The sequence below is a fragment of the Chlamydomonas reinhardtii genome, chromosome 6, assembly GCF_000002595.2.
Source record: "Chlamydomonas reinhardtii strain CC-503 cw92 mt+ chromosome 6, whole genome shotgun sequence".
Classification (NCBI taxonomy): domain Eukaryota; kingdom Viridiplantae; phylum Chlorophyta; class Chlorophyceae; order Chlamydomonadales; family Chlamydomonadaceae; genus Chlamydomonas; species Chlamydomonas reinhardtii.
The window spans coordinates 1,126,914-1,150,746 of NC_057009.1; the positions used below are offsets into that span (position 1 = coordinate 1,126,914).

The following is a 23,833-nucleotide window of genomic DNA, read 5'->3' on the forward strand; positions in this document are numbered from 1 at the left end:
TCGGACTGTGTCCAGTGTGTAGGGATTTGCGCTTTCACCCACATGAGAGTCATGAGTTGGTGTATGGCTGTTTGTAGGCTGGTGGGTATTGTCTGGAGTAGCTCGTTCGGTATGCCGTCGGGTCCCGGGGCCTTGCGGCGAGACAGGTGGTTGACGCAGCCAAAGAACGTGCGCGTGGTGTGCTGCTGTGCCGAGTGTGAGGAGAAGCAGCCCGACTTCGCCCAACGCGTGCCCATGACCTTCTCTGCATGGGAGAAGCACTGCGGCTCCAAGAACAAGAAGTGGCACACGGTGAGTTCAGCTCCCTAAGTTCGCGTGTTTCCCCTCCACCGCACGCTCAGAACCCAGGTCATGAGGTTGGCTAGTCAGGGCGGGGGCGGGGCGTAAACGGGTCCGCACTAAACACGAATGCTTGCGGCTTGCCCATGGAAGTCGCACGCCCAGAATGGAGCGTGCCGCTACGGTAGCCATGTGGCAGGGGAGTATACCGTATCTGTCTGCGGGCATGTTGTGTAGTAGCCACTCGGTTGGTTGATGGGAAGGGCCTAGCTTATTGAGCTTGCCGGGAGCAAGGCCTTTGAGCTCTTCTTGTGGCGGGCAGCTGGGCTGATGATTGCGTGATGTAACACAGAGCCTGAAGGTCGTGCCTGGGTCGGGGCTGGAGGCGGTGCCGGCTGACAACAGGCCGGTGTCCATCTGTGCCTGGCTGGCGGGGAAGAAGCTCAAGGTGGGCAAGTTCGCCCGCGCCGGCATCGTGGGTAAGTGGGCTCGCCGTGCAGTTACTGCAGTACGGTATGCGTCTGCTACCATACAGGTTCTACAGGTTCCTTGCTGGATTGGTACGGGGATACGGTACATGTGCAGAGCAGGCGGCGTGTGGACTTGCCATGTACCGTAGTGGTCTGAGGTTGCAGCCACAAGGGCACTCACAGCGCGCCTCAGCGCCTTTCCTTGGCATTGTTACATTGCTTCACATGCTGTGCATCTGCTCCCTTAACCGTGCAGTACCGTACCTCCCACGCGTACCTCCCTCCCATGCGCCATACCGCTAATCCCTGCTGCTCCCTGGGAACCCACATTCTCGTGTACGCTACAGGCAGGCTCTACCTGGAGCCGCTGGAGAAGACGCCAAAGACACCAAAGACACCAAAGCAGGAGTAAAACGCAGTTTGCGGGTGCAAAGGTGCCTGGCGGGATTGCGGGACCAATGTGCGGCAGCGTGGAAGGTGCGGCAGTTGGCGTTGAGCACTTGACCTGGTAGTTGAAATCACTGTGCGAATGGAGAGCGTATTTAGCGCGTGGCGTGATTCTGCGGCCGGACTGTTGGTGACTGGCTCGTGAACTGCGTCAGCAGGTCCCTCTTGTAACCAATGCAATCTGTTGGTTCCTGGTTTGTGCGTGCTGAGACCGTTAGCACTGCATGCTCGGAGCTGCATCCTGGCTGGCCATGACCCGATGACCCGATGACCGTGCATGTGTGGCGTGTCACTACGTACTGGAGGGATGGATTGGAGCACGGCAACTAGCGTTGTAGCAGTACCTAGCCCACCCCGGACATAACTCACTGTAGAGACTGGCAAGGGGTTGGAGATGTCCAACGGATGAGACTTGGGTGACCGCGTATTCACTAGAAGACTCGTAAGAGGCATAAGTTAGGGCCCAGCCCTGTCTCGAACAGGGGTCGTAACAGTAGATCTATTACCAGTGGCCGGAACACTGGGCGTGGTGATGGCTTAACTCGGCGCCATCGGCCGTGCCTCTCATCGTGTCTCATCTTGGCGGGCGTTCCGCCCACAAGCGTGCAGTGCCACACAACGCACAAACCGCAAGTTGCCCTAATGTGGCGTGTTGGATGGTAACGGGTTGGAACTGATGACAATCATGTGGCCACAATAGACATTCCCCAGCAAACAGCGGGTTAACTTCCAGTGAGACCCCGTGGCACTCTGGGGGCACACTTCCTTTGTCCTCACTCACCCAACACAAGGCATTCACCAACTCGCTCGGTCCAGAAAGTGCCATCGTCTTGCGCGCGCACACCTGCACCCAGCCAGCCATCTCACATGCCACCAGCACCGGTACCCGCACCATATGCGACGGCCGCACGTGGGAAGTGGCTTTCGCGGATTTGTTCGCTCTGCCGGGACTGGCGTGTGTGGGCCAGCTGGTTGCAGCGCATGACGGCCTGAATGAACTGCGGCAGGCATTGTCACGCCCTTGGGCGGAGGGCTCCCGGTTTGGTGAAGCGTGCGGAAATGTATGTGACTGCTGTATGGCGGCGGGTGCTGCACTGGAGTACGCGGACGCGCCTGCCGTCGCCCCTGCCGGGGCCGGCGTCGCCCCAAGAGGCGGCCGACCGGTTTGCGGCGGCGGTGGTCCTTCTCCCCGCTGGCTGGGCTGCCGCCGCGTGTGCCGCCCAGCTGGCTCGGGGGCTTGCCGCCGCGCTGCCGCTCCCGGCGGCCGACATCGGTAGTGCTACGGCGGAGTCAGTGCAGCAGGTGGTGCGGGGGCTTGGCTGGTTGCAGTGCGGGGGGCCGCCCATCCTGCTCACTGCCTACACGGTGAAGGCGGGGACCGTGCTACAAATGGCTCCACAGTTAGCCGCCCTGAAGGCTAAGCATTTGCAGTATGTGTGCGATGCGGGTGTGTCGGGGGTGGGGGCTGCCCTGGCGGCGGGGGCCTTCGTGTGCACCTTGGCCCGCTTGTGGTCGCTGAAATGGGAGAATCATCATAAGGAAGCACTGTGGCGTGTCGCCGCCAACGCTTGCTGGGCGTTTCCACGGCATGCTAGCGACCGGGCGCGAGGCGTTGCTGTTGACCCGTGTTGGGCGTGTGGGGTTGACATGCAGGATGGGGACCGGCGTCACTGGTTTTGAGACTGCACTGTGGCGCTGTCCCTGCGGGAAAACATGGGAATGGCTATGGGTTTCATGCCGGAGGATGCTCGAAGTGCCTTCTCTCGTGAGGAGTTGTGGTTAGTGCGCCCGCCTGCGGGGCTTGCGCCACCTGTGTGGGGCGTGGTGTGTCTCGCTGCTATGTCTGCCCTGGACTTTGGTCGGCAGCGTATGGTTATGGCCGGGCTGGCGGCGCGAGCGAAGCTGCCGTCGGCCCGGGTGCTGAGCATTGGACTTGCCGTCGTAGCTGATTTCTGGGGTCGTCTCCAGACGTTTGTGACTTTGGGTATCAGGCCAAAGGGTTGGGACACTGTGCCGTCTGCGCATCCTTTCATCTGTCGGGCTGTTGGTGAAGGCATGGTTTTGCGCTTGCCGTATGACGCTGATTCCCCGCCTCCCTCGCCGTGAGCGGTTGTGCGTGGTTGTTGGCTTTGTGTGTGGGCAGGATGCACGTGTGGGTGGCCGTTCTAGTACCTGGACGCTTGCGCCCTGGTTAGTGCGTGCGCTGTACGTGTGTCCTGCGGCCTAGACGTTTCCCGGCACTTCTGTGCCTAGGCTTGTGGCGTTGAGGCACAGCGGTGGGGCTCTGGCGGGTTGAGGCTTGGCTGGGACTCACTGTGCGCGGAGTCACACAGACTTTGTCCGCGGGAGGGTTTGCAGCAAAGTCGGGGTTGGTGGAGTCAAGTTGGGCCCTGATAGCATGTGATGGCTCGGTGTCTTCGGGTGCTGGGACTGTCCCCTCTATAACATCCGCATTCATATGCGACACACGTGCACACACTCGGCCGATACGTTCTACGGCTTTTGACTGAACCTGCATTCTGCCATGCAACGTCAACACTCAACAGCTCCCATACGGCCATGAAACGATATGGGTGTGGGCGGGCTAGGTAGGGCTAGGGTTCCGGACGGCAACGGGCGGGCCGGCGGGGCGCACGGCCACGGGCCCACGGCGCAGGATACACAGGCGTGTGTTGCAATGCTTGTACAATGTCGGCCACCGTAATAGCGTGCAAGCACGCGATTAATAGCTGCCAGGAACGCGTGCCCGACGGTGCCCGAGATGTTGTGCGCTCTTTGTATGTACTGCAGTGTACTGCTTGCGTGCATGCAGGCTGGCAGGGACTTCCAAGGTTCCTGGTTGCAGTGACGTAGCACGTGTCAAGGGGCACGGCCGTGGCAGCTAGGGGGGCGTCAGCGGACGCACCGGGGATATGCTGGGGGGCCGCTGCACGGGCCTCGCGTGTGCATGGGGCCTGATGGCCTCGTCGAGCCTTGTGCAACCGCACGCCAAACCCAAATCGGCATGCGTAACTGGCTAACACATGGCTGCAAGCCCGACCATTACATACGTTCGTTGTTTCATTCACTTTGCTTTGCGCGCCTCACATCAAAAGGCATGGTGCACGCCAAGTGCACATAGTGGCTTTGCGTGCAATTGTGCAAACCCAACGAGATAATTACCGTTGCAAGGAGATATAGAGCTACTTACCAAGACACTTCCTTGCAGACTCAGAAGTGCTTCTTACGCTCGCATCGCTGATCGACAGCGCATTGCCACCAGGGCAGCGTATAAGTAATGTCGTTCTTGGCTCCCAGCTTAGGCGTCGCGCGGGGGATTCTGGAGCCGGCGAGTGCAGCGAGGCCGCCTGCGCACGCGGCCGGTCACGCACCCGTTCTAACAAGCGATAGGACTGGTGGACCTGCCGCTAATCATGACAGGTAAGTAGCGCGTAATGGCAAGTGGGAGAAGGTTGCCGGGTCGGCCCGCCACGCCCGTTTGGCCTGACCTCCCCGCTCCTGCACCCTCGACCTGCGCTCAGGCCTGCCGGTGCTCCCAGCCCCCATGCGGCGTCGTTGACGCCCTCCAGCAGCGGGCAAGCAAGCCAGCAAGGCGACCCCCAGCGCTCGCAGCACCAGCAAGCGCAGCGCCAGGACCAGCAGCAGTCGCAGTCGCGGTCGCTCCAATCACACCTCATCACCGCGGCCACGCTGCTGCCAGCCCTGCCGCCTCCGCCTCCCGGCGGCAACGGCGACGGCGATGGCGGCGAAGCTGCGGGGCCGCAGCCGCTCGCGGACGTCGCGGCTCAGCCGCCGGAGGTTGTGCTGACGCTGGCGTCGTTCGCGGTGACCAAGCTGGCGTACGTGCGTGTGACGCGCGCGTTCCGGGAGTGGTACGAGCGCACGAAGGGCGTGGATGTGCGCTTCCGCCTCACCTTCGCCGCCAGTGGCGTGCAGGTGTGTGGATGGGGGTGTCTGGGGTGGGGCGGGCGTGGGGCTGTGGGGTTGGGCTAGTTTGGGGCTGGTGTGTGGCTGTGGGGCTGGGCGGGGCGGGGACGGGCGGGGGCTTGAGGATGATGGCGGGTGGGAGCGGGTGGGGCCGCACACATATGAACGCCATGTGCCGCAGTGGGAAGGCTGGGGTGGCTAGAGGCTGGGTTGCGAGCACTAACAGTGCCCAAGCTGTTCGGCAACGGCTCTGCTCATGTGCGTTCATGCCGGCATGGGTGGCGGGTCTCACTTGACTTGAACAGCAGCTGAGTAGGGAAGCCCACGGGCTCGGGCTCGAGTCGCAGCAGCTGATGCAGCAGCTGATGCAGCAGCTGACCGCGACAGCGGGGTAGGGCAGGGCTCAGGCCCACACCTGCTGCTGGGCTGCCGCTGCTAGTGGTGGTGGTCTGACGCCGCATTCGCCCTCCCATTGCGCTCTTCTCAAGTCCCGTCTTCCCCCATCCTCACCTCACCTTACCTGCGGCTGCCCCTCCTCCTCCTCCTCCTCCATCCGCAGGCCCGCGCCGTGATCGATGGCCTGCCCGCCGACATCGTGGCCCTGGCGCTGCCTCTGGACCTGGACAAGATCGTGTCGGCGGGGCTGATCCGGCCCGACTGGCGCAGCGCCTACCCGGCAGCCAGCGTGGTGTGCGAGACCACCGTGGCGTTCGTGGTGCGCCAGGTGCGGCCGAGGGCTTGCATGGGAGTGGGAGTGGGGGGCGGGGGCGGGGTTTGGGGATGTGGGCCTGGGACTAAGTGGCGGTGTGGGAGGTGTGGGAGATGTCGGAAGGGGACTGCTGGGGTCGGGAGGAAGGCGTGCTGGGTGTCATTGGTGTGTGCGGGCGGCGGTGTGGTTGGTCCGGGCGTGTGCACGTCTCTGCCTCGAGGCAAACGTTAGAGGCGCTCCTTGCCCCTGCTGAGCTCACCTGCTCGTGGCGCTTGATGACCTTGCAGGGCAACCCCAAGAACATCCGCACCTGGGAGGACCTCACGCGGGCGGGTGTGGAGGTGGTGCTGGCCAACCCCAAGACCGCCGGAGTGGCCAGGTGCGGGAGCCGTTTGTGCGTGTGCACACGTGTTCATACTTAAGGCCGGGCACAGGCCGAGGGCCACGGGCACCAACCCCAAGTGCGCTAGCATGCAATTCGGCGACAAGGGCCTGTTTGGGGATGCAGTGAGCTTAAGACGACGTGCGCCAGCGCGGGCGGCACCAGCAAGTACAAGAGGAAACGGCCCAGGCCTCCACACATGGACACCATCTCATCCCTCCACCCCTCCTCGACCGCTGCCGCGCAGGTGGATCTTCCTGGCCCTGTGGGGCGCCAAGATGAAGAAGGGCAACGCCGCCGCGCTGGCGTATGTGCAGCGCGTGTTCGAGAACGTGGTGGTGCAGCCGCGTGATGCGCGCGAGGCGTCGGACGTGTTCTATAAGCAGAAGGTAGGGCTGCACGGGGGTGTAACACACAAGTTGCATGTGTTCGCCATCGCACAGCCGTATCACTTTCTGTGCCATCCAACTTGAGATGTGTGACAGCGCGTGCCTTGGCTACCGTGCATGTGTGTTTGCGCTGCACACACCGCATTCGTACACCTACTCATGTGCTCTCTCACACGGCCATGCACATGTGCACACGCCCAGGTGGGCGACGTGCTGTTGACGTACGAGAACGAGGTGATCCTGACCAACGAGGTGTACGGCGACAAGGCGCTGCCGTACCTGGTGCCCTCCTACAACATCCGCATCGAGTGCCCGCTGGCGCTGGTGGACAAGGTGGGCACGGCGGGGGTAGCAACTGGGGGGCGGGCTGAGGTTGGAGGTGCTACGTGCGCGAAGTGTCGAACAGCCTTCCTGCCCACTCGCCAGCTTTACCCGTGTCCTCCCCCACTCCGCCTTTCTCCACCTCGCTCAATACCGTTACCCCTGCCCGGCAATCCCCACCTCCGTCGTTGAGTCGGGTCGTGCCTGAAAATCCCCCTGCCGCTGCCTCCCGCCTCCCCCGCCTCCCGGCCCAGGTGGTGGATGCCCGCGGCCCCGAGGTGCGCGAGGCGGCGTCCGAGTTCTGCCGTTTCCTGTTCACGCCCGCGGCGCAGCACGAGTTCGCGCGGCTGGGCTTCCGCGTGAACCCGCGCACCTGCAAGGAGGTGGCGGCGCAGCAGACCGGACTGCCGCCCGCAAACCTGTGGCAGGTGGGTCGTGGCCTCATGGGATCCCTGGACAGGGCGTGGTGTGCACGGGGTGCTGGCTGGAGCAGCTGGATAGTATGCAACGAACCACCCCGCGTCCTTGCCCTCAGCAGCCCGGCCCATCCAGCATCAACCCACTTAACCCATGACCAGCCCCGTCTTGCACGTTCTCGTTTACGCGTGCAGGTGGACAAGGAGCTGGGCGGCTGGGCTGCGGCCCAGAAGAAGTTTTTCGACGCTGGCGCCATCCTCGACGACATCCAGTCCGCCGTGGGCAAGCTGCGTGTGGAGCAGCGCAAGGCGGCGCAGGCGGCGGCCAGGCGGTAGAGAGACGCGGTACAAGTGCTCGGGTGCTCAGCAGGAGCTGCAGCAGGGGCAGCAAGAGGGCCTTGACAGGAGGGAATGGTAGGCAGAGGCGGCAGGGGAGGCGGGATGGCGGGATGAAGTGAGGGTGTGCAAGCAGCGATGTGTGCCAAGGACGGTGTCGGCGATGTACATGATAACATGAGGAGACAGGAGCATCTCCTGGCAGGAGGCGGCAGCCGTGGAGTGTCTGAAAGGAGAACTTGATTGCTCAGTCTGGGAAGATAACGGAGGGCGGGGTGTGGGGCGTGGGGCTTATCGGTGTGCTTCTATGGGGAGGCCTGACTGCATTGGGGGCGACGTAGTGTGATGGCCGCTACACGCTTGCTCGGAACTGACATAAACAGGCGTTCAGGCCATGGCTGCATGAGGCTTGATGTCGTATCGCGGACTGTCCGGACTTATGCTTGGGGAACCGTTGCGTAAGGCGGGTGGCGGCAGGCCAGCGGCACGCCGCCCGCCTTTTGGTGTAGCCGTTAAATACGGAGCGCGACGCAACGCTCGGCGAGTAGCAGGATACTGGGTGCTCCGTCGTTGAGTTTAAATGCGGTGGCGCACATGCGGGAGTGCTATCTATGCACAGTAGTCCTCGAGTATTCTTCGGCATGTTGATTGTTGAACGCTTCGCGTCAAATACCCTTGCCTCTGACAGGCACAAGCAATATAGAGTATACACACGAAGAGCGCACGAAAGGAATGCTTGGATGCTCAAAAGCGAGCTAGATGATAGCGCCCTGGTACTCGTCTCAGCCGCGCTGATAACAGAAATTGCCGCAACCGCACATGATAACTATTATCACTGCTTATATGTTAGCTAGTTGATGTAAGAACGGAGGCAAGGTTAGCAAAACAGGATGGACGGTCGTGCGCTGCGGCGTCGGCTGCTGGGACAGCCGCTGACGCAGACACGTAAACGGTGATGATCGTTTGGGGGACAGGTACCCCGGCCTCTTCTTCCCTCCCTGCCGTTCGGGCAGCGGCACACCCCCGGCCGCAGCGCTCAAGCCGTGCTTGCTCATGTGGAGCGAACAAGGATGACAAGCTTCAAGTGAGTGGAAGAAGCCCCAATTATGTATTCTGATGTGGGGGTTAGGGGATTCCGCGTGTGATGGTCGCTAAAACGAACACTAGAGGGTGTTTTAAGCGTCGCGCCTAAATGCAGGTGGTCTTCGTGAGCACGGAAGTTGCTCCATGGTCAAAAACGGGGGGCCTGGGCGACGTCGTCGCCGCCCTGCCAGCAGCGCTCGCGCTGAGGTACGCGAGCTGCGCTCTGCGTGGCATCCGCGGTTCAAAATAAGTGCCTTTGAGGCTAAATTACATGCTGCAACAAATTCGGGCGGTCCTAAGGCCGCGGCGACCGCAGTATGCGTGTCGTCGAGGCTGGGAGCGGGGGGGGGTCGAGTCGTTGGACGGCCGCGTCGACGGCTGCTTGGCAGGACCTGACCTGTTGACCGAATCCTTGGATCGCGCCTTCTCATTCACCGGTATGCAGGGGCCACCAGGTCATGACCGTGAGTCCTCGCTACGCGGACTACCCGGGCGTGTTCGACACGGGGCTGCTAGCGCCGGTGGAGGTGGCGGCAGAACTGCTGCCGCCGCCCCCTCCTCCGCCCCTCCCGGACCCGATGCACGCGCTGCTCAACGACCCCGCGCTACCACCAGAGCTGCAGCCGCCACAGCAACAGGAGCCGCAGCAGCCGGAGGAGGTAGTCACGGAGCCGATGGAGCCAGGGGGCCGGCAGGCAGCGGCGGAGGCAGGCGGCGGGACGGGCCCAAGCGCGCGCGGCGGGCCGCCCTGGCTTAGGCTGCCTGCCGAGCGAGGGGGCGGGGGCACTGGAGGAGGCAACAGCTCGAGCAGACGCTTGCGCGATCCGGGGCGACCGCCAGACGAGGCTGCGGACGGCGGGAGCAGGAGCAGGGGCGCGTTGGGGCGGCGAGGAGCAGGCGGGGAGGGCGCAGCGAGTGGAGGCCAGGCGGCCGGGCCGCAGGGATCAGGGCGCCCGGGTGGAGTAGGGGCAAGACCAGGCGGGCAAGGAGCAGGAGACATCGTAGCGCGAGCACAGCAGGCGGTGACTACGGTCGCGGCGGCGGCCAAGGCTGCGGCACGCGCCGCGGAGGCGGCGCAGCCGACACGCGTGACCTACGCGCGGCTGTATGCCTGCCAGGAGCGTGGCGTGCTGCGGGTGTTTGTGGACCACCCCGTCTTCCGGGCCGGCGGCGGCGGGCAGGGGCCGCCGCCAGGCAGTGGCGGCGGCGGCGGCGGCAGGGGGCGGGACGCGGTGATGTCGGCACTGGGGGCGCTGCCGCCGCCGGGCGCGGACCCCAGTGTGGGCGTGTACACGTACTCCGAGGGCCGCCTGGGCGGCGCGGACCTGCAGGCGCGCAACAGCGTGCTGTGCCAGGCGGCGCTGGCGGCGCCGGTGCTGCTGTGGCTGGACGGGCCGGAGGGCATGCCGCAGCAGCTGCGGGTGAGCGCTGCGGGTGTGGGAACGGTTGCGCTGTGGGATTGGGGGCGGGGTTGGGGTTGTGGGCAGGGGCTCTGTAGACACGAGGTGCCGTTGCCGGGTGGGGGCTTGTGCCCAGGGGCCTTGGACCTTGCTGGTCCTGGGGCCTGAGCTGCTGCAATGTGGCTCCTCGCAGGACGACCTGGCGGCATGGGCGGACGAGGAGGACGGCGCAGAGGGCAGTGCACTCCCGCGCCAGGCCCTGCCTTTCGTGCTGAGCAACGGCCGTGCGCAGCCCGCGATTGCCATGGAGCCTGGCGGCTCGGAGCGGCTGCGGGAAGCGCTGGAGCTGCGGCAGCGCACTCGCAGCCCCTCCGGCTCGCCCTCGGCCGGCAGCAGCCGCGCCCCCAGCCCCGGCGGCGGCGGACGCGGCGCAGGCGCAGGTGCTGCCGCGCAGCGGGCGGCTGCCGCCGCGACGGCCGCGACGGCGCAGTGGCGGCAGCACCAGCTGCGGCAGCGGACACAGCAGCTGGTGTTTGTGGGCAACGACTGGCCCACGGCGCTGCTGCCGCTGTGGCTGCAGGCGTACCGGGAGGTGGCTGCCTCGGCGCTGTACTGGGGCGCCATGGTCAAGGTGAGGCGGGGCTGACTGATGGCATAGCTGCACGGGGAGGGACAGGCGGGGCCGGATGCCGGGTAGCGCTGGAGGGTACGGTACGGGGAAGGAACGGCAACAGCGTGGGCATGTGGGTGTCGTGCTATGTGGGTGCGGGTGTAAGGGTCTGGTGGGCGCACACACCTCACGTGCTCGCGGCCCATCTCGTCGTGTGTTGCAGTCGCGGCTTGAGGCGTTGAGACGGCCGCAAGGAGTGGGCGAGGCGGACTCGCCCGCCGCGTTTGCGCCGTCGTCACCAGACGAGCAGGCAGCTCAGGCCGAGGCGGTGGCGGAGGCTGAGGCCGAGGCGGCGGCTGCAGCGGTTGAGGAAGCGGCGGCGCCGCTCATAGCAGGTGGCGCAGATGATGAGCAAGTCGCGGCGGCAGTAGCACGGGCCGCCCGGGCGGCGGCGGCCTTGTCGGCCGACGCTGCTGCTACTGCCGGCGCCGAGGCGGCTGCTGCCATGGCCGCGGCCGCAGCGGCGGACGCCGAGGGTGTCGTTGCGCTGGGCAGCGGCGGCGGCGCGCCACGTCCTGGCGCCCCACCCAGCACTGGTCTTCCGCACAAGAGCGGCGACAGCAGCAGTGGTGGCGTTGTTGAGGAGGCTGCGGCAGCGCCTCCGCCGTGGACAGCGGAAGCGCAGCTGCAGGCGGCGCCGTCACCGGCCCGGATCGCAACGGTCATGTTGAGCCCGCCGGAGTCAGGGGCTGACTCGGACGAGGAGGTGGGCAGCTGGCACCAGGAGCAGCAGCGGCAGGAGGCTGGAGGAGGTGGGCCTTGGGAAGGTGGTGATGACGGCGGCAGCCACGTGGGCCCCGATGGCGACGGCGATGCCGCCTGGAGTGATCAGGGATGGCAACAGCCGCCCACTGCGCAGCAGACTGCGCCCCCACCTCCGCCACCGCCTGCCGCCCCCCCGCCAGACCCCTGGCAGGAGCCGCGCTGGGAACCGCAGCAGCAGCGGCAGCCGGCGTCTCCACCACAGCCACAGATGCAGCTGTTAGCAGCGTCTGATGTGCAGGAGCAGCAGCAGCAGCGACAGGGCTCAATCAACAACGCCTCGGCTTCGGTTGCCGCCGACTCTGGCGCGTCCATGTCCACCGACCTGGCGCTGTCAGAGGCGGCGGTGGAGGCGGAGCGGCGGCGGCAGGAGGGGCTGTTGCTGCAGCTGCTGGTGTCGCTGCAGGTGCAGGCAGCGGGGCTGGGTCTCCCTGGCGACGAGGATGTCGGCGAGGACACGGCCGACGCGGCAACAGCCGGAGCGCCCACGGGGCAGCTCCTGGCGCCCTCCGCCGCGGCGGCGCGGGCCGCGTCCGCAGCGGCTGCCGCAGCAGCGATGCAGGCGGCTGCAGCGCTCGCAAACAACGATTCAAAGGCGCTCACGGAGATGGCCGAGGCTGCGGCAGCCGCGGGTGCCGTAGCCGGCGCGGCCCGGGGCCAGCCGCCGGTGCAGCAGGTGCTGAAGCCAGAGCAGCTGCAGCGCCTTCTGCGGGAAGACAACACCGCGGAATCGGCTGCGGCCGCAGCTGCCGCGGCCAACGCCGCCGCGGCAGCGGCGTCTGCCGCTGATGAGGCCGAGCAGCAGCGGCTGCGTGGCACGCTCAAGTCCTTCCGGCGCTTCGTGGCGGGCCGCCTGTCGGGGGCCAAGGTCGTGTTCACCGTGCACAACTTCGCTTTCCAGGGCCTCTTCGACGCGGACTCCTTCTACCGCCTCGGCCTGCCGCTGATCGCGCTGCAGCAGATGCTTCTGGGCGGCAGCGGAGGCGTGGCCAAGGCAGAGGCTGAGGCGCCGCCGTCAGCCGTGGTGGGAGAGGTGGGCGAGGCGGACGAGGCCAAGGTGGCGGATGTCGAGGCGACGGAGGTGGAAGTGGAGGCGACCAAGGGTACTGGGGAGGGCAGCGCAGCACGCACCGCTGTGGAAGGCCATCTGGAGCTGAGCCAGGAGCAGGAGCAGGAGGAGGAGCAGCGCCAGGGCATGGAGGAGAAGGAGGTGGACAGCGACGGGGATGAGGGGAGCGGCGGTGCTGGCGGCTTGCCACAACCGACGCGGGGCCCGTCGGGAGGTCCTCGCCCCAGCCCCAGCCCCAGACCAACCAGCTCCGTGGGTGACGGGCCCCGCGCTGCAGGTACGGCACCCAGGCCGGCCCGAGCCCGGCCCGCACCGCCCGTGCGGCCCGGCACCCGCGGCGCCGTGCCCCCGCCGCCTCCACCGCCCGCCAGCTCGAGCTCCAGCAGCACCACCAGCACCCCGACCCCGGGCCCAGCACCGAGCCCAGCACCGAGCCCGGCCCCAGCACCGGCCCCACCGCCGTCACCGGCGCCGACTCCTACCACCGATGGCGGCGGTGGCCCGCTGTCCTGGCTGCGCGCCGCGCTGCTGGCCAGCGACAAGCTGGTGACCGTGAGCCCCGGCTACGCCCGCGAGCTCACCACCCCGCCCGCTCCACCACCACCCTCTACCGAGGCCCTGCCGCCGGGCGCCACCACCGTGCCCACGCCTGCACCCGCGCCGGCGCCGTCGGCGCCGCCGCTGCCTCCGGGCGTGCCGGCGCGCGGCGCGGATGAGCTCCTGCGCATCCTGTCGGAGCGCGGCTTGGAGGGCGTGATGAACGGCCTGGACTCGGAGGCGGTGTGGGACCCCGCCACGGACCCGCTGCTGTCGCCGCGCATCCGCTTCGACGCTGCCAGTGTGGCGGTGGGCAAGGCGGCCGCCAAGGCAGAGCTGCAGGCGGTCCTGGGGCTGGAGCAGGACCCGGCGGCGCCGCTGTTTGCGTTCGTGGGGCGGCTGGAGGTGCAGAAGGGCGTGGACGTGGTGCTGGCGGCGCTGACCGACCTCATGGGGCAGCCGCTGGAGGCGGGAGCAGTCAACCGCTCCCTGGCGGCGGACGTGGCGGCGGCGCGCCGCGCCGCGGCGGAGGCGGCGGAGGCCGCCGAGGCCGCGGCGGAAATGCAGCGGCAGCGCGAGCAGGCGGCGCGGCTGGCCTGGCGGCTGCCCACGCGTATGCGCAAGGCGCTTGGGCTGGGCGACACGCCGCGGCCGGCGCCGCCGCCGCGCACCGCCCCCGCCGCCTTCAGCGCCGCGGCTGCCGGCTCCTCCTTCTCCGCGGCCTCGCTACCGCGCGCCCTGCCCGGCAGCCGACCCATGCAGCTGGCCATGCTGGGCGCCGCGCCCGACACCGGCGCCGGGCAGCAGTGGCTGGCGGACGGGCTGACGGCTCTGGGCCGCGCCTACCCGCGCCGCGCGGTGGGTGTGGTGGGCCTGGACGAGCCGCTGGCGCACCTGCTGCTGGCGGGCGCGGACTTCCTGCTGGTGCCCAGCCGCTGGGAGCCGTGCGGCCTGGTGGCGCTGGCGGCGCTGCGCTACGGCACGCTGCCCATCGTGGCGCCCACCGGCGGCCTGCTGGACGCCATCACCGCGCCCGGTGCCGACGTTGGCGGCGGCAGCGCCAGCGGCGCTGACACCAGCGGTGCCAGCAGCGCCGGTGCGCCCAGCGGCAGCGGCAGCGGCAGCATCGGAGGCAGTGGCAGCGGGTCCAGTGGGCTGCAGCCGCCGCCGCAGCCGCCTCCGGGCAAGCTGGGGCTGGTGATGGACCGGCCGGTGGGCTCGGCGGACGACAGCTTCGCCAAGCGCGAGGCGGTGCGGTCGCTGGTGCGCGCGGTGCAGGCGGCGCAGGTGCTGTATGAGGGCGGCAGCGGCGCCAACTACACGGCACTGCGGCAGCGGGCGATGGCGGCGGACGTGTCCTGGGGCGGGCCCGCGGCGCGGTGGGAGCAGCTGCTGCTGCAGGTCGCGCGCGAGCCGCCCCGGCAGGGCGCGGAGGGGGGAGGAGGCGGAGGAGGAGAGGAGGAGGAGAAGCTGCCTGGCAGCGCCTGAGGCGACGGGGCACGCGAGCGGTAGAGCGCTTAGCTTTAGGCAAGGCTCGCATGCCGTACATGAGTGAGCTCTTGTGATGAGCACACGTTGTCGTACGTGTGTGACGGTGCGTGTGAGTGCCATAATATTTACAGCTTGATCTGATACCTCTATGCATCCATGTACATGTCGGCGGGAGGGGTTATAGTTCCAGATACTGCCACTGTGGTAGAAGGCAGCGACAGGCACAGGCACAGGCTGACAAGTGTTCCCCGGTCACGGGAAAATGGGCTGAGCCCCTCCACAGTCTGAGGCCGAACAACGTCATCGCCCGGCTGAAAAGCCGTGTTAATGAGCCCAAGTCTTGATTCAGATGGGCGGTGTGCAAATTAGCCCGCACCTTCGCGCTGTGGCTAGCACCCGCGGCATGCCACGTGCAAACAAGACCGAATTGCTGGGCGGCCAGGGATTTCATACAGGGTGTGCGCCTCGCTATCGCCAACTCGTGCTCCGGCCAAGTCCAAGGTGTCTTGCAATGACGTGCAGAATGCGTGTGTACCGTACATGCCTGGGCGTGCGTGGGACATTTCTGCAGGGCAATGCCCGTGCCTGGGTATCTTTCCCAATGCGCATGAGGCCCCCAGTATGAAGGCAGCTTTGACTGTGCCTGGAGCACGCGCGCGATGGAGCACCGCTTTCGCGCGCACTTGCCGGCATGCCAATAAATGTGTCAATGAGGCCGTGGAGACCTGTGAGCGACTCATGCGGCCCCAAAATGCCACGTCAGTGCATAAGCATCCACCCGTGCGCGCACGTAAAAGTAGGTGGGCGGGGATTGCCGGGCCGTTTGCTGCGTTTCTGTATGTGTGCGCACAGAGTGGCATGGCGGGCCTGAGCAAGTGTGCACGCGCGTAGACTGCCAATCGCCGGATGCGAGCGGTGTTGGCGGCGGGCCGGGCTGCAGTACGCTGGGTTGCAGTCAGTTGTCACGTGGGTCGTGACGCGATGCATCGCATGAAGCCGTCGGCGTGTCAGCACCTGCCAGATTGGGTGGGCCGGTATGGCAGGTGTGTGGAGCAGGCAGGGTGGCCCACCCTCTCCAGTCGTGTGTGGGCTCGGATGTGGATGCGCAAGGAAGTACAGGGGGGCCAAGAGCGCCTGCAAGGTCGAAGAATTTGGGAATGAACTCTTGCTAGTGAAAGAGACGATAATGTGTTGGGCGGGTCGGGTGTACTTCTCCATGCGCGTGAATCGCGCCCGAGTGTATAATTGGTCAGCTTGAGTAACGGCGGTGGTTGCGCATAGGACGGCGGGAAGCAGGTCGCGAAAGTCGAGGTGTATATGGTTGCCCTGTGCCTGCTGTGCTTGTGATTGACAGCGGGACGCGGCTAGACACAGCGGGCGGTGCCTGCACAAAGTACAAACCGACCCTGGTTGTGTCCGGGAGATGAGGTAGTTTCGGTGCCTTCGGCATCAGACAGTGGCGTGGGCGCAGCCCACTTTTCCATTGAGAGGAGAGCGCTTTTTATCGCGCTTCCAGGGCCTTTGTCATGCGAGAGACATAAGAGAGTAGTGCTGCATTTCGTTGGTTCACGGGAGAGTGGTGTACGTTTGTGAGGACGCCAAGGCACGCGTCCATACTAGAGCCGACAGGGTATTTGATGCTGCATGTGAGTGACCGCCTGCCCGTGCGGCGCCTCCGCAACCCTTGGATATTGCGGCCACCGCCGCTTATCCACGTGGGTAGGGCGTGCGCGCGAATGAGAGGGGGCGGGACGCCAGCTTGCACAGTGGCGTGCAAGTTTGCACGCATGGCGGGCTGGCACCCTGAAGGAGTGAGTGTAACAGGATGGTGCGCGAGAGCGAGCGTAAGAGCGGGAGCCGGGCTACCGTTACTGCAGGGAACGCGGCCGCTGGCCAACCCACACGGCGTGCGAGAGGGCCCGATGCAGCTCTGGATAAAGAGCTATGAGCGCGCTGGCCAGATGGTGAAATGTAATTGTGGCTGAGACGTGCCGCCGACATGCAGCAAAATGGCAGAGCCTCGAAGGAGGGCGCCTGGGTCTCGTGCTGGGCCAGGCTGGGCTGGTGCCTGTCGGAGAAGCAGCCTGACCCACCGCCGCCGGCTGCGGCTACACAGCTGTGAACGGCTGCACAGGACGAATGGTCACTGCATCCGGCGCTGAGGTGACAGGAGGTGGCAGGAGGTGGTGACATGAACGTGAACGTGCAGCGTAATGGAAAGTGCCCGTTTTACAGGGCTCCAAAGCTGTCGGTAAGGTCCTGCTTGGCGTCCCCTCAAATGATTCCAACACAGACCTTGGTCGACATTCACCCGCGCCTCCCCGCCTCCCGACTCAAACCCCATTGCGGTTCGGTTCGACAGGCATGGCATTATGAAGGACACAGTACGCGCACGAGTCGCAGGAGCCGTGGAGCACAACAGAACGACAGGCTGTGGCACCGGGCCTGCACTCGCAATGGTGCGCCTCGTACGGCGCCTTGAAGTTACGCAGCAGCCCCGCACACGCACACACGTGCGGCGGCCCTGCACACCTAGCGAACAGCCGACCCAGATGCCGTAAAAAAAACATGCCAATATGATACGAAAAGAATGGATTCAGGCTCAGGCTCACATGTCCACGATGCCCCCTTCCAACGCCGCAACGTCGCCACTGCATTTCGTGGCGCGCACCACCACACGGCTACCCTCGCCCTGGGCCCGGATCAGCGGCGGCGGAGGCGGCGGCACCTCGCCCGCAGCCCCGTCAGCACTGATGGCTGGTGCAGGCGCCGGCTGGTCCGCCGGCGCGCCAGTCACCTGTGACAACGGAAAGGAGCAGATGGAATGGGGACACGCCTACATACGATACACGTCACCTGCGGTCTCCCTCGGTCCATACCAGCTGGGACCATTCTGTGCCCCGCAGTCCGCAGCTCTCCAGCCCCGCAGCTCCCCAGCCCGCAGCTCCCCAAGCTCCCCAAGCCCCCCCCAGTCCCCGAGTCCCGCAGTCCCGCCGCGTCTATCGCACCTCGCATCCATCCAGCTCTGCCTCCGCGCCGCCCACCACGTGCACGCCCGCCCCCGCGTTGGCCGCCAGCTGGCAGCCCGCCAGCTGCGCCCGGCTGCCGCTGCCCCCCGCCATGAGGCCCGAGATGCCGTTGCCCTGCAGCGTGCAGCCCTGCGTGCGGCGGGGGTAAGGGCACACGGGTAGGGGGGCTTGAAGGCTTAGCGGCTGGACTCATCCGCTTGGCGCAGGTAGGGGCGCGGCTTGAGGTGCCCTGACGAGATCCTCATATCGGATGCTGGTACGGGCGTGCCCAAGAGGCATGCCTGCGTGTCGCGCTGCCGGCCCCAGCCCACCGGCCACAAAGGCGATCAGGCGCACGCTTCCATCCCGCTGCACACACCCCAACCGACGGTATGCTGCCTGTTCCCACAGCCTTCGGCCAACGCCGTCCTACCCCCTAGCGCCCACCCGCCTCACGCCTCACGCCTCACGCCGCACCTGCAGCTTCACCGCCGCCCCGCTGAGCACGTACGCGCCGCTCTGCCCGTTGCCGCTGAGCACGCAGCGCTGCAGCTCCGCTACACTGCCGCGCCCGCGCGCCTGCAACCCCTGCCGCTCCACTGAATGCGTCAGCCTGCAGGGGGACAACATGAGCGGGAGGGAGCAGGGGTGCTAAATTGCCACGCTTTGAAGGCAAGAGGTGACCACGCCGGTGGACCACATGCCATTGCCCATGTCCTGCCCCAGCGCGTCCTGCCGCCTGCCCCCTAGTCCCCACCCGGCCGCACCTGCTGTCCTGCAGCAGCACGCCGGCGCCCTGCTCCACAAACACGTTGCTCTCCGTGGCGCCGTCCACCACCAGCCGCTGCGCCTCCACGCGGCTGCCGGGCCCCTGCGCCACCAGGCCGCAGAACAGCCCGCTGCGCAGCAGCTCGCTGGAGCTCAGCACCGCGCTGGCGCCGCCGCCCACATGCACACACGTGCCTGCTCGTGACGTGTCCACATGAGCAAAGGGCCACAGGTGTGCACGTAGCCCAGGTCAGCATAGGTACAACAGTACCCGCCCTTCAGCAGCCCTTCAAGCATCCCAAAGCCCGACCCGGTCGCAGCTCATGCAGTCATGCGCTCCCTCAAGCGTGTCTCATCAGGCCCGCCCTCACCCGCCGTGTCCGCCACACGGCAGTGGTGCACCGCCACCACCACGCCCGGCCCCAGCGCCAGCACGCCCGCGCCGCCGCTGCCCGCCACCTCGCTGTGCCATAGCTCCGCCCGCGCGCCGCCGCCCACCAGCAACGCCACGTGCGGGCACGGGTTGACCAGCCGGCAGCGCGTGAGGCGCGCCGTGCCGCCCAGCACCGACACCAGCCCGATGTCCACACGCTGTGGCGACGGTGCAGGAGCCGCCGCCGCCGCCGCCGCCGCGCCGGCGGCTTCACCCGCGGTGGCGACGTTTGGATTCGTGGAGGTGGAGGCGGAGGATGAGGAGGCGGAGAAGGAGGAGGGCACGGCGCGGGCTGCCTCGATGGTCAGGTCTGACAGCAGCACGTTGCGGCCGGTGACCTGCAGCGCCTGGTCGGGCCGTAGGTGCAGGTGCCCGTTCACCAGCGTCACCTGCGGAGGAGAGAGAGCGACGGGGATGCGAACAGGCAAGGGATCAGGGCGCGACGAGGTATGTGCGCGCATTGAACATGAGACCAGTTCGCACGTGCAGTATACCGAACTTCCGAGCGCCCAGCACCCAGCCTTTGTAGACATCCCCGTGCCACCACGCCAGTACACAGCGCCCCCGCCTCACGTTGTTGCCGCTGATACGGAGCAGCTGCTGCTGCGCGGCCCCAGTGCCGCCGCTGTTGCCGCTGCTGCCGCCGCCGCCGCTGGTGTGGGGCTTGAGCGGCCCCGAGAAGGTGAGGCCGCCCAGGTCCACCACCACCGCCTTGTTGAGCACACGCAGCAGGTCAGCCAGCTCCTGCGGCAGTCGCACGTGCCGCATTGAGGAGGAGGACGACATGGCACGAGCAGACGCGGGACTAGTACGGTACATGGAGCCCACGTATTTTCATTGGTCGTCTGTTGCGTTGCTTGCCAGTGCGGCTGACGGCTTATCCCGTCCAGCTGCCCATGGCCCCAATCGCCGTCCATTAAAACACAACATCGCCCCACGCTATCGACCCTGCACCCACCTGCAGTGACCCAGACCGCGGCGACACACGCGCCTCCCGCGCTGCCCGGCACACGGCCACCAGCCGGGCTATCTCCAGTGGCTTCAGCCCGCCTCCTGCTGCGGCCGCCGCGCCCGCCGCCGGCCCGCCCGCCGCTGGCCCGCCTCCAGGCCCGGATCCAAGGACAGGTGCCGCCGCCCTCAGTGCTTGGATCTGCTCGTCACTGATGAGAGCTAGATCCAAGGCTGAGCTGTAACCCAGGTCTCGAACGAGCGCTAGGCCCACGTGCGGCCCCAGCGACGCCGCCTTGAGCGGCTCCTTGGCGTCCTCTTGCAGCGGCACGTCGTCCCAGCTCCTGCGTCATGATGATATAGTGTGCCCGCAAGTAATTAAGGTTGTCAGTGTTAACGTGTGACGTGGGTGCCCCTGGCTGGGCGCTCGGGTAGGCACCGGCAGGCAGGGGCTGCAAGTGGGTCACAGCAGTGCGCCCCTTGACTTTATGGCTCGACAACCACCAAGCATCTAGACAGCCGAACAGGACCTCGGCCGTCGACCTTGGGCATCTACTTCATCCTAGCTCTCCCTGCCTACAGCCCTCATGCTTGCCTGACGGTAGAGGGGGTCGGTTTGGGGGGGGGCTCGGCGAAGTGGCTCGGCAGCCCCAGCGCAGCCCCGTGCCGCTCCCGAACGTGCTGACTAGCTGAAGGACCCGCGTCTGCGCTTGCACCTTCGCAACTAGTCAGCGCAGAGGCCTCTCCGGCCGCGTCTGCAGGCGTCGTCCTCAACCCGCGCAGCGATGGCCCGAGCATGTCAAGCGCTGCGGACATGACAACGACTTGGCCAAGACGACATGCTTGCAACCTTTCTTGCAAGTGTCTGCGAGTTACAATCGAGACCAGGGTAGGGTCACGGAGTTTGCACGTTGCAGCCATGGCAGGGTGACTTACCGCCCTAGCGCCAAGCCGAGAACCTGCAGTGAGGCATTCATAGTCTCTGACGTGGCCGCAAGGCTAGTCCGGCCCCAGCATGCGCCCCAGAACTTTCAAGGTTGATTCTTTCTTATAGGCACTCGCTTGTTGGCCTCAGTTCAACATCCGACTTGTTACCACGTCCATATTTGTAGCTGGTAAATAGATATGCGGTGTTGCATGTTTTGGTCGGCGCCCACCACTCCTGGGGCATCTCCGCGCACCGCGTGCAGGCGCGCGCCGATACCCCGTACAGGGGCCCGCCCAACCTCCTCGTTCCCAAAGTCTGCCACCACCCCACTGTGCCCGAGGGCCTCCATTACTACTACTTCATATCGCACCTCTCGGTCTAGTACCGCGCGGCACAGCATGAACGGGGACAGGCTTGGTGGTGTCGCAAGCGCGAGGGTGCAGATATTGAAGGTGTACAGCACGCACGTTGGGCAACTGAAAGCTGTACTATGCCTCCAAGCAACGTATACACATGCAGGACAACGCGTGTAATCACCGGACGCGGACTGTTGGTGCTCAGGTGTGCGGCATGGAGGGGCATGGCGGACATCAGCTCGGTGACCCATAGCTGGAGCCATCCGCCCCTCGACATCCGCTGACTCGCAAAGTACCGTATATTGCATTTGTCATCAATCGCCTGTAAGGCTTCCCACCGTGTCACTTGCAGGGGAAATGTAGGATGGTGCCAAGCCCGGAGGAGGACGCCTATGCAGATACCACATATTATGATTATATAGGCGATTTCACCCACGCAAAAGTTATGCACAACCAGGTTTTGGCTGGTTTGGCGAAGGCCGAAGGGCTCATGCAACCGATTGCGCCTCGCCCGGGGCTCTCAAGTCGGTGCGCACATTCCTGGCTCCCTCTTTCCTCTAGAAGTGCCGAGCAAAGATGGTGAGCCTTTGGCATTCATGTTCTGCACCTGCGCTAGCGCGCCGCACACCGCCGACCATTCACGCGACCATCGCTCTCTTCCTGCCCACAGTCGAAGCGCACGAAGAAGGTCGGCATCGTCGGCAAGTACGGTACTCGCTATGGTGCGAGTCTCCGTAAGGTGATCAAGAAGATGGAGGTCAGCCAGCACTCCAAGTACTTCTGCCACTTCTGCGGCAAGGTGAGGACCACTCTGTTGCTGAACCGCTAGCCTTCCAAATGGTAGGCTCTGGAGCGGCCAGGTTGGCCTTGGCGCTGGAGGCGGTGTCTTGGGCGGCGGTGGACCTCGCGTTGACAGGGCGCAGCAGCCCGCACAAGTTATCTGGCGAAGCTGGTATTCAGTAGGCTTGCAGCCTGACAGCCTGGCGGCTCTGGGCTTCTCCACGGGCGGTCAGCGTGAGAATGATTCCGTGTCCGCCGCCTGGGCCATTCCTCAGCGTGGTGCGCTTGGAGGGCGCCAGGCCTGAGCTGGCAGTCTGCAGTATTAACGTCAACCAGGCTCTCATCAGTCGACAGTGGTGGAGTTGGTTTTCCTTCGGGCACGGGCTCGTTGTCAGCACGCTGAGACCCGGCCAGGAGCTTGGGCCGGCCTCGCTCCAGCAACAGCGGTGCGGATGCAGCAGCCATAGCGCGGGTGTCGAATACTAGTTCTCCAGCTAACAGGGAGCCCATGCTCTTGCCGGAGCTTGGCGCAGCGCGGTATCAGCTCCAGCCAAATCAGCGGAGGTCTATCTCCAAGGGGACGGGGGAAGCGGTGCGAGCTGGTCACTCCAATCTACTGGTAGCACGCTCATGTGACCTTGCACGTGCCGCGCCTCATGCTATTCCCTCAAACAGTTCGCCATGAAGCGCCAGGCGGTGGGCATCTGGGGCTGCAAGGCGTGCAACAAGGTGCAGGCCGGCGGTGCTTACACCCTGAAGTGAGTGACTTTCTGGGCTGGTGCGGAAGGGCGGGGAGGGGGGGTGGTCTGGGTGTAAAGACATGCGTGAGTTAAACCGGGTGCTCGGTCCTAGGTCTCGTAGTCGGTGTGCTGTCTGTGGGAGCCCCGCATGCAGTCGTAGCTCTCATGCGGCTCAAGAACGGGGGCGCAAAGTGCAGCGGCAGCAGCATCAGCGACAGATGACGCGTGGGGGAGGGGCAGCAGGTATTCATTATGTCACCGCGGCAGCAGACGCTGGGCGGCAGCAGGCGTCGTCACCGTCTGGCGGTAGCTTGCTGCGGTGGCTGGCTGCAGCGACAATGGGGCGCCGCGGGCGCGGACAGCAGCTGCGGGCGCCAGGCGAGCTGCAGGCTGGGCTGGGGCATGGGGTGGGCTCGCGGCTGCTATGACAGCTTCGTGGAGGGGCGTCTACTGGGATCGACACGCGGTGGCGAGCAAGAGCGAGCAGCACACACAGAACTCGAGGCGGAAGCGGAAACGGCAGCAGCATGCGGTATGCGCTATCAGGCGGTTCAGTCGCGCAGCCCTGGGTCCCGCCACGCCCTGGGCGCGCCAATTGCAGCTGGAGGAAGCACGCGCCCTCTGTCGGCATTGATCAGCCAACAGGTCAGCGGCGCTGGCTGCTGCCGCGAGGGCCAGGCGTTCAGGCAGCCTGGTTCAGTGGGGCTTCTGGTGGACAGTCCGCAGGACCGGAGTGGGGCCCCGCAGTGCATCAGCCGGGGTGCAGCTACCCCGTCAGCGGCTGTGGCCTTTGACTGATGGTTGGGATGCGCAGAGGCGGGCAGCTGGGATGGGGTGGCGCGGATACTGTGATACGTGGCGTAGGATGCTGTGCTTGGCTGGTGTGAAATGGGCGCTGCGCCACGGTCAAGCGGCCGGCTGGCCGTTGCGCTTGCAGGCGCTTATGCGGGCGTATTTATGTGTGATGAGATGGGGGCTCGCGGCGTGTTAGCCGAACATGCGTAGTTTTACCATGCACCAACTAACGCTTCGCCTCCCGGCTGCCCCGCCCCCGCCTGCACCTGCCCTCGCCCCTCGCAGCACCGCCTCGTCGGTGACCGTCCGCTCCACGATCCGCCGTCTTCGTGAGCAGGTGGAGGCATAAATGCCTCTCAACCTGTGCTGTGTAACGTGTTGCGGGTTTT

The 23,833-nt window shown here is 65.8% G+C and overlaps 5 protein-coding genes across 5 annotated transcripts; 4 read left to right on the top strand and 1 right to left on the bottom strand.

Annotated features, from left to right (window-relative positions):
- The first annotated feature begins 432 nt into the window (after positions 1-432).
- CHLRE_06g256950v5 (uncharacterized protein) lies at positions 433-1,934 on the top strand. Its single transcript, XM_043062719.1, has 3 exons — positions 433-526; positions 632-758; positions 1,097-1,934. The coding sequence occupies exons 1-3, from the start codon at positions 470-472 to the stop codon at positions 1,159-1,161; spliced, it is 249 nt and encodes an 82-aa protein (XP_042923425.1). The 5' UTR covers positions 433-469; the 3' UTR covers positions 1,162-1,934.
- A 2,278-nt stretch (positions 1,935-4,212) lies between these two features.
- On the top strand, positions 4,213-8,384 carry CHLRE_06g257000v5 (uncharacterized protein). Its single transcript, XM_001696566.2, has 8 exons — positions 4,213-4,616; positions 4,718-5,132; positions 5,683-5,847; positions 6,120-6,211; positions 6,462-6,603; positions 6,805-6,936; positions 7,179-7,352; positions 7,536-8,384. Exons 1-8 carry the CDS (start codon positions 4,474-4,476, stop codon positions 7,674-7,676), a joined length of 1,404 nt encoding a protein of 467 aa, XP_001696618.1. The 5' UTR covers positions 4,213-4,473; the 3' UTR covers positions 7,677-8,384.
- Positions 8,385-8,532: 148 nt separating this feature from the next.
- Positions 8,533-16,675, top strand: CHLRE_06g257050v5 (uncharacterized protein). The gene is made up of 5 exons (XM_043062720.1): positions 8,533-8,760; positions 8,875-8,966; positions 9,205-10,180; positions 10,353-10,790; positions 10,993-16,675. Exons 3-5 carry the CDS (start codon positions 9,218-9,220, stop codon positions 14,683-14,685), a joined length of 5,094 nt encoding a protein of 1,697 aa, XP_042923426.1. The 5' UTR covers positions 8,533-8,760; positions 8,875-8,966; positions 9,205-9,217; the 3' UTR covers positions 14,686-16,675.
- A 230-nt stretch (positions 16,676-16,905) lies between these two features.
- Positions 16,906-20,952, bottom strand: CHLRE_06g257100v5 (uncharacterized protein). Its single transcript, XM_043062721.1, has 9 exons — positions 20,782-20,952; positions 20,441-20,710; positions 19,856-20,189; positions 19,471-19,641; positions 18,836-19,286; positions 18,464-18,659; positions 18,174-18,309; positions 17,697-17,846; positions 16,906-17,485 (listed from the first exon to the last, which is right to left on the bottom strand). The coding sequence occupies exons 2-9, from the start codon at positions 20,659-20,661 to the stop codon at positions 17,297-17,299; spliced, it is 1,848 nt and encodes a 615-aa protein (XP_042923427.1). The 5' UTR covers positions 20,662-20,710; positions 20,782-20,952; the 3' UTR covers positions 16,906-17,296.
- Positions 20,953-21,442: 490 nt separating this feature from the next.
- CHLRE_06g257150v5 (ribosomal protein L37a) lies at positions 21,443-23,833 on the top strand. Its single transcript, XM_001696564.2, has 4 exons — positions 21,443-21,708; positions 21,800-21,928; positions 22,585-22,667; positions 23,730-23,833. Exons 1-4 carry the CDS (start codon positions 21,706-21,708, stop codon positions 23,791-23,793), a joined length of 279 nt encoding a protein of 92 aa, XP_001696616.1. The 5' UTR covers positions 21,443-21,705; the 3' UTR covers positions 23,794-23,833.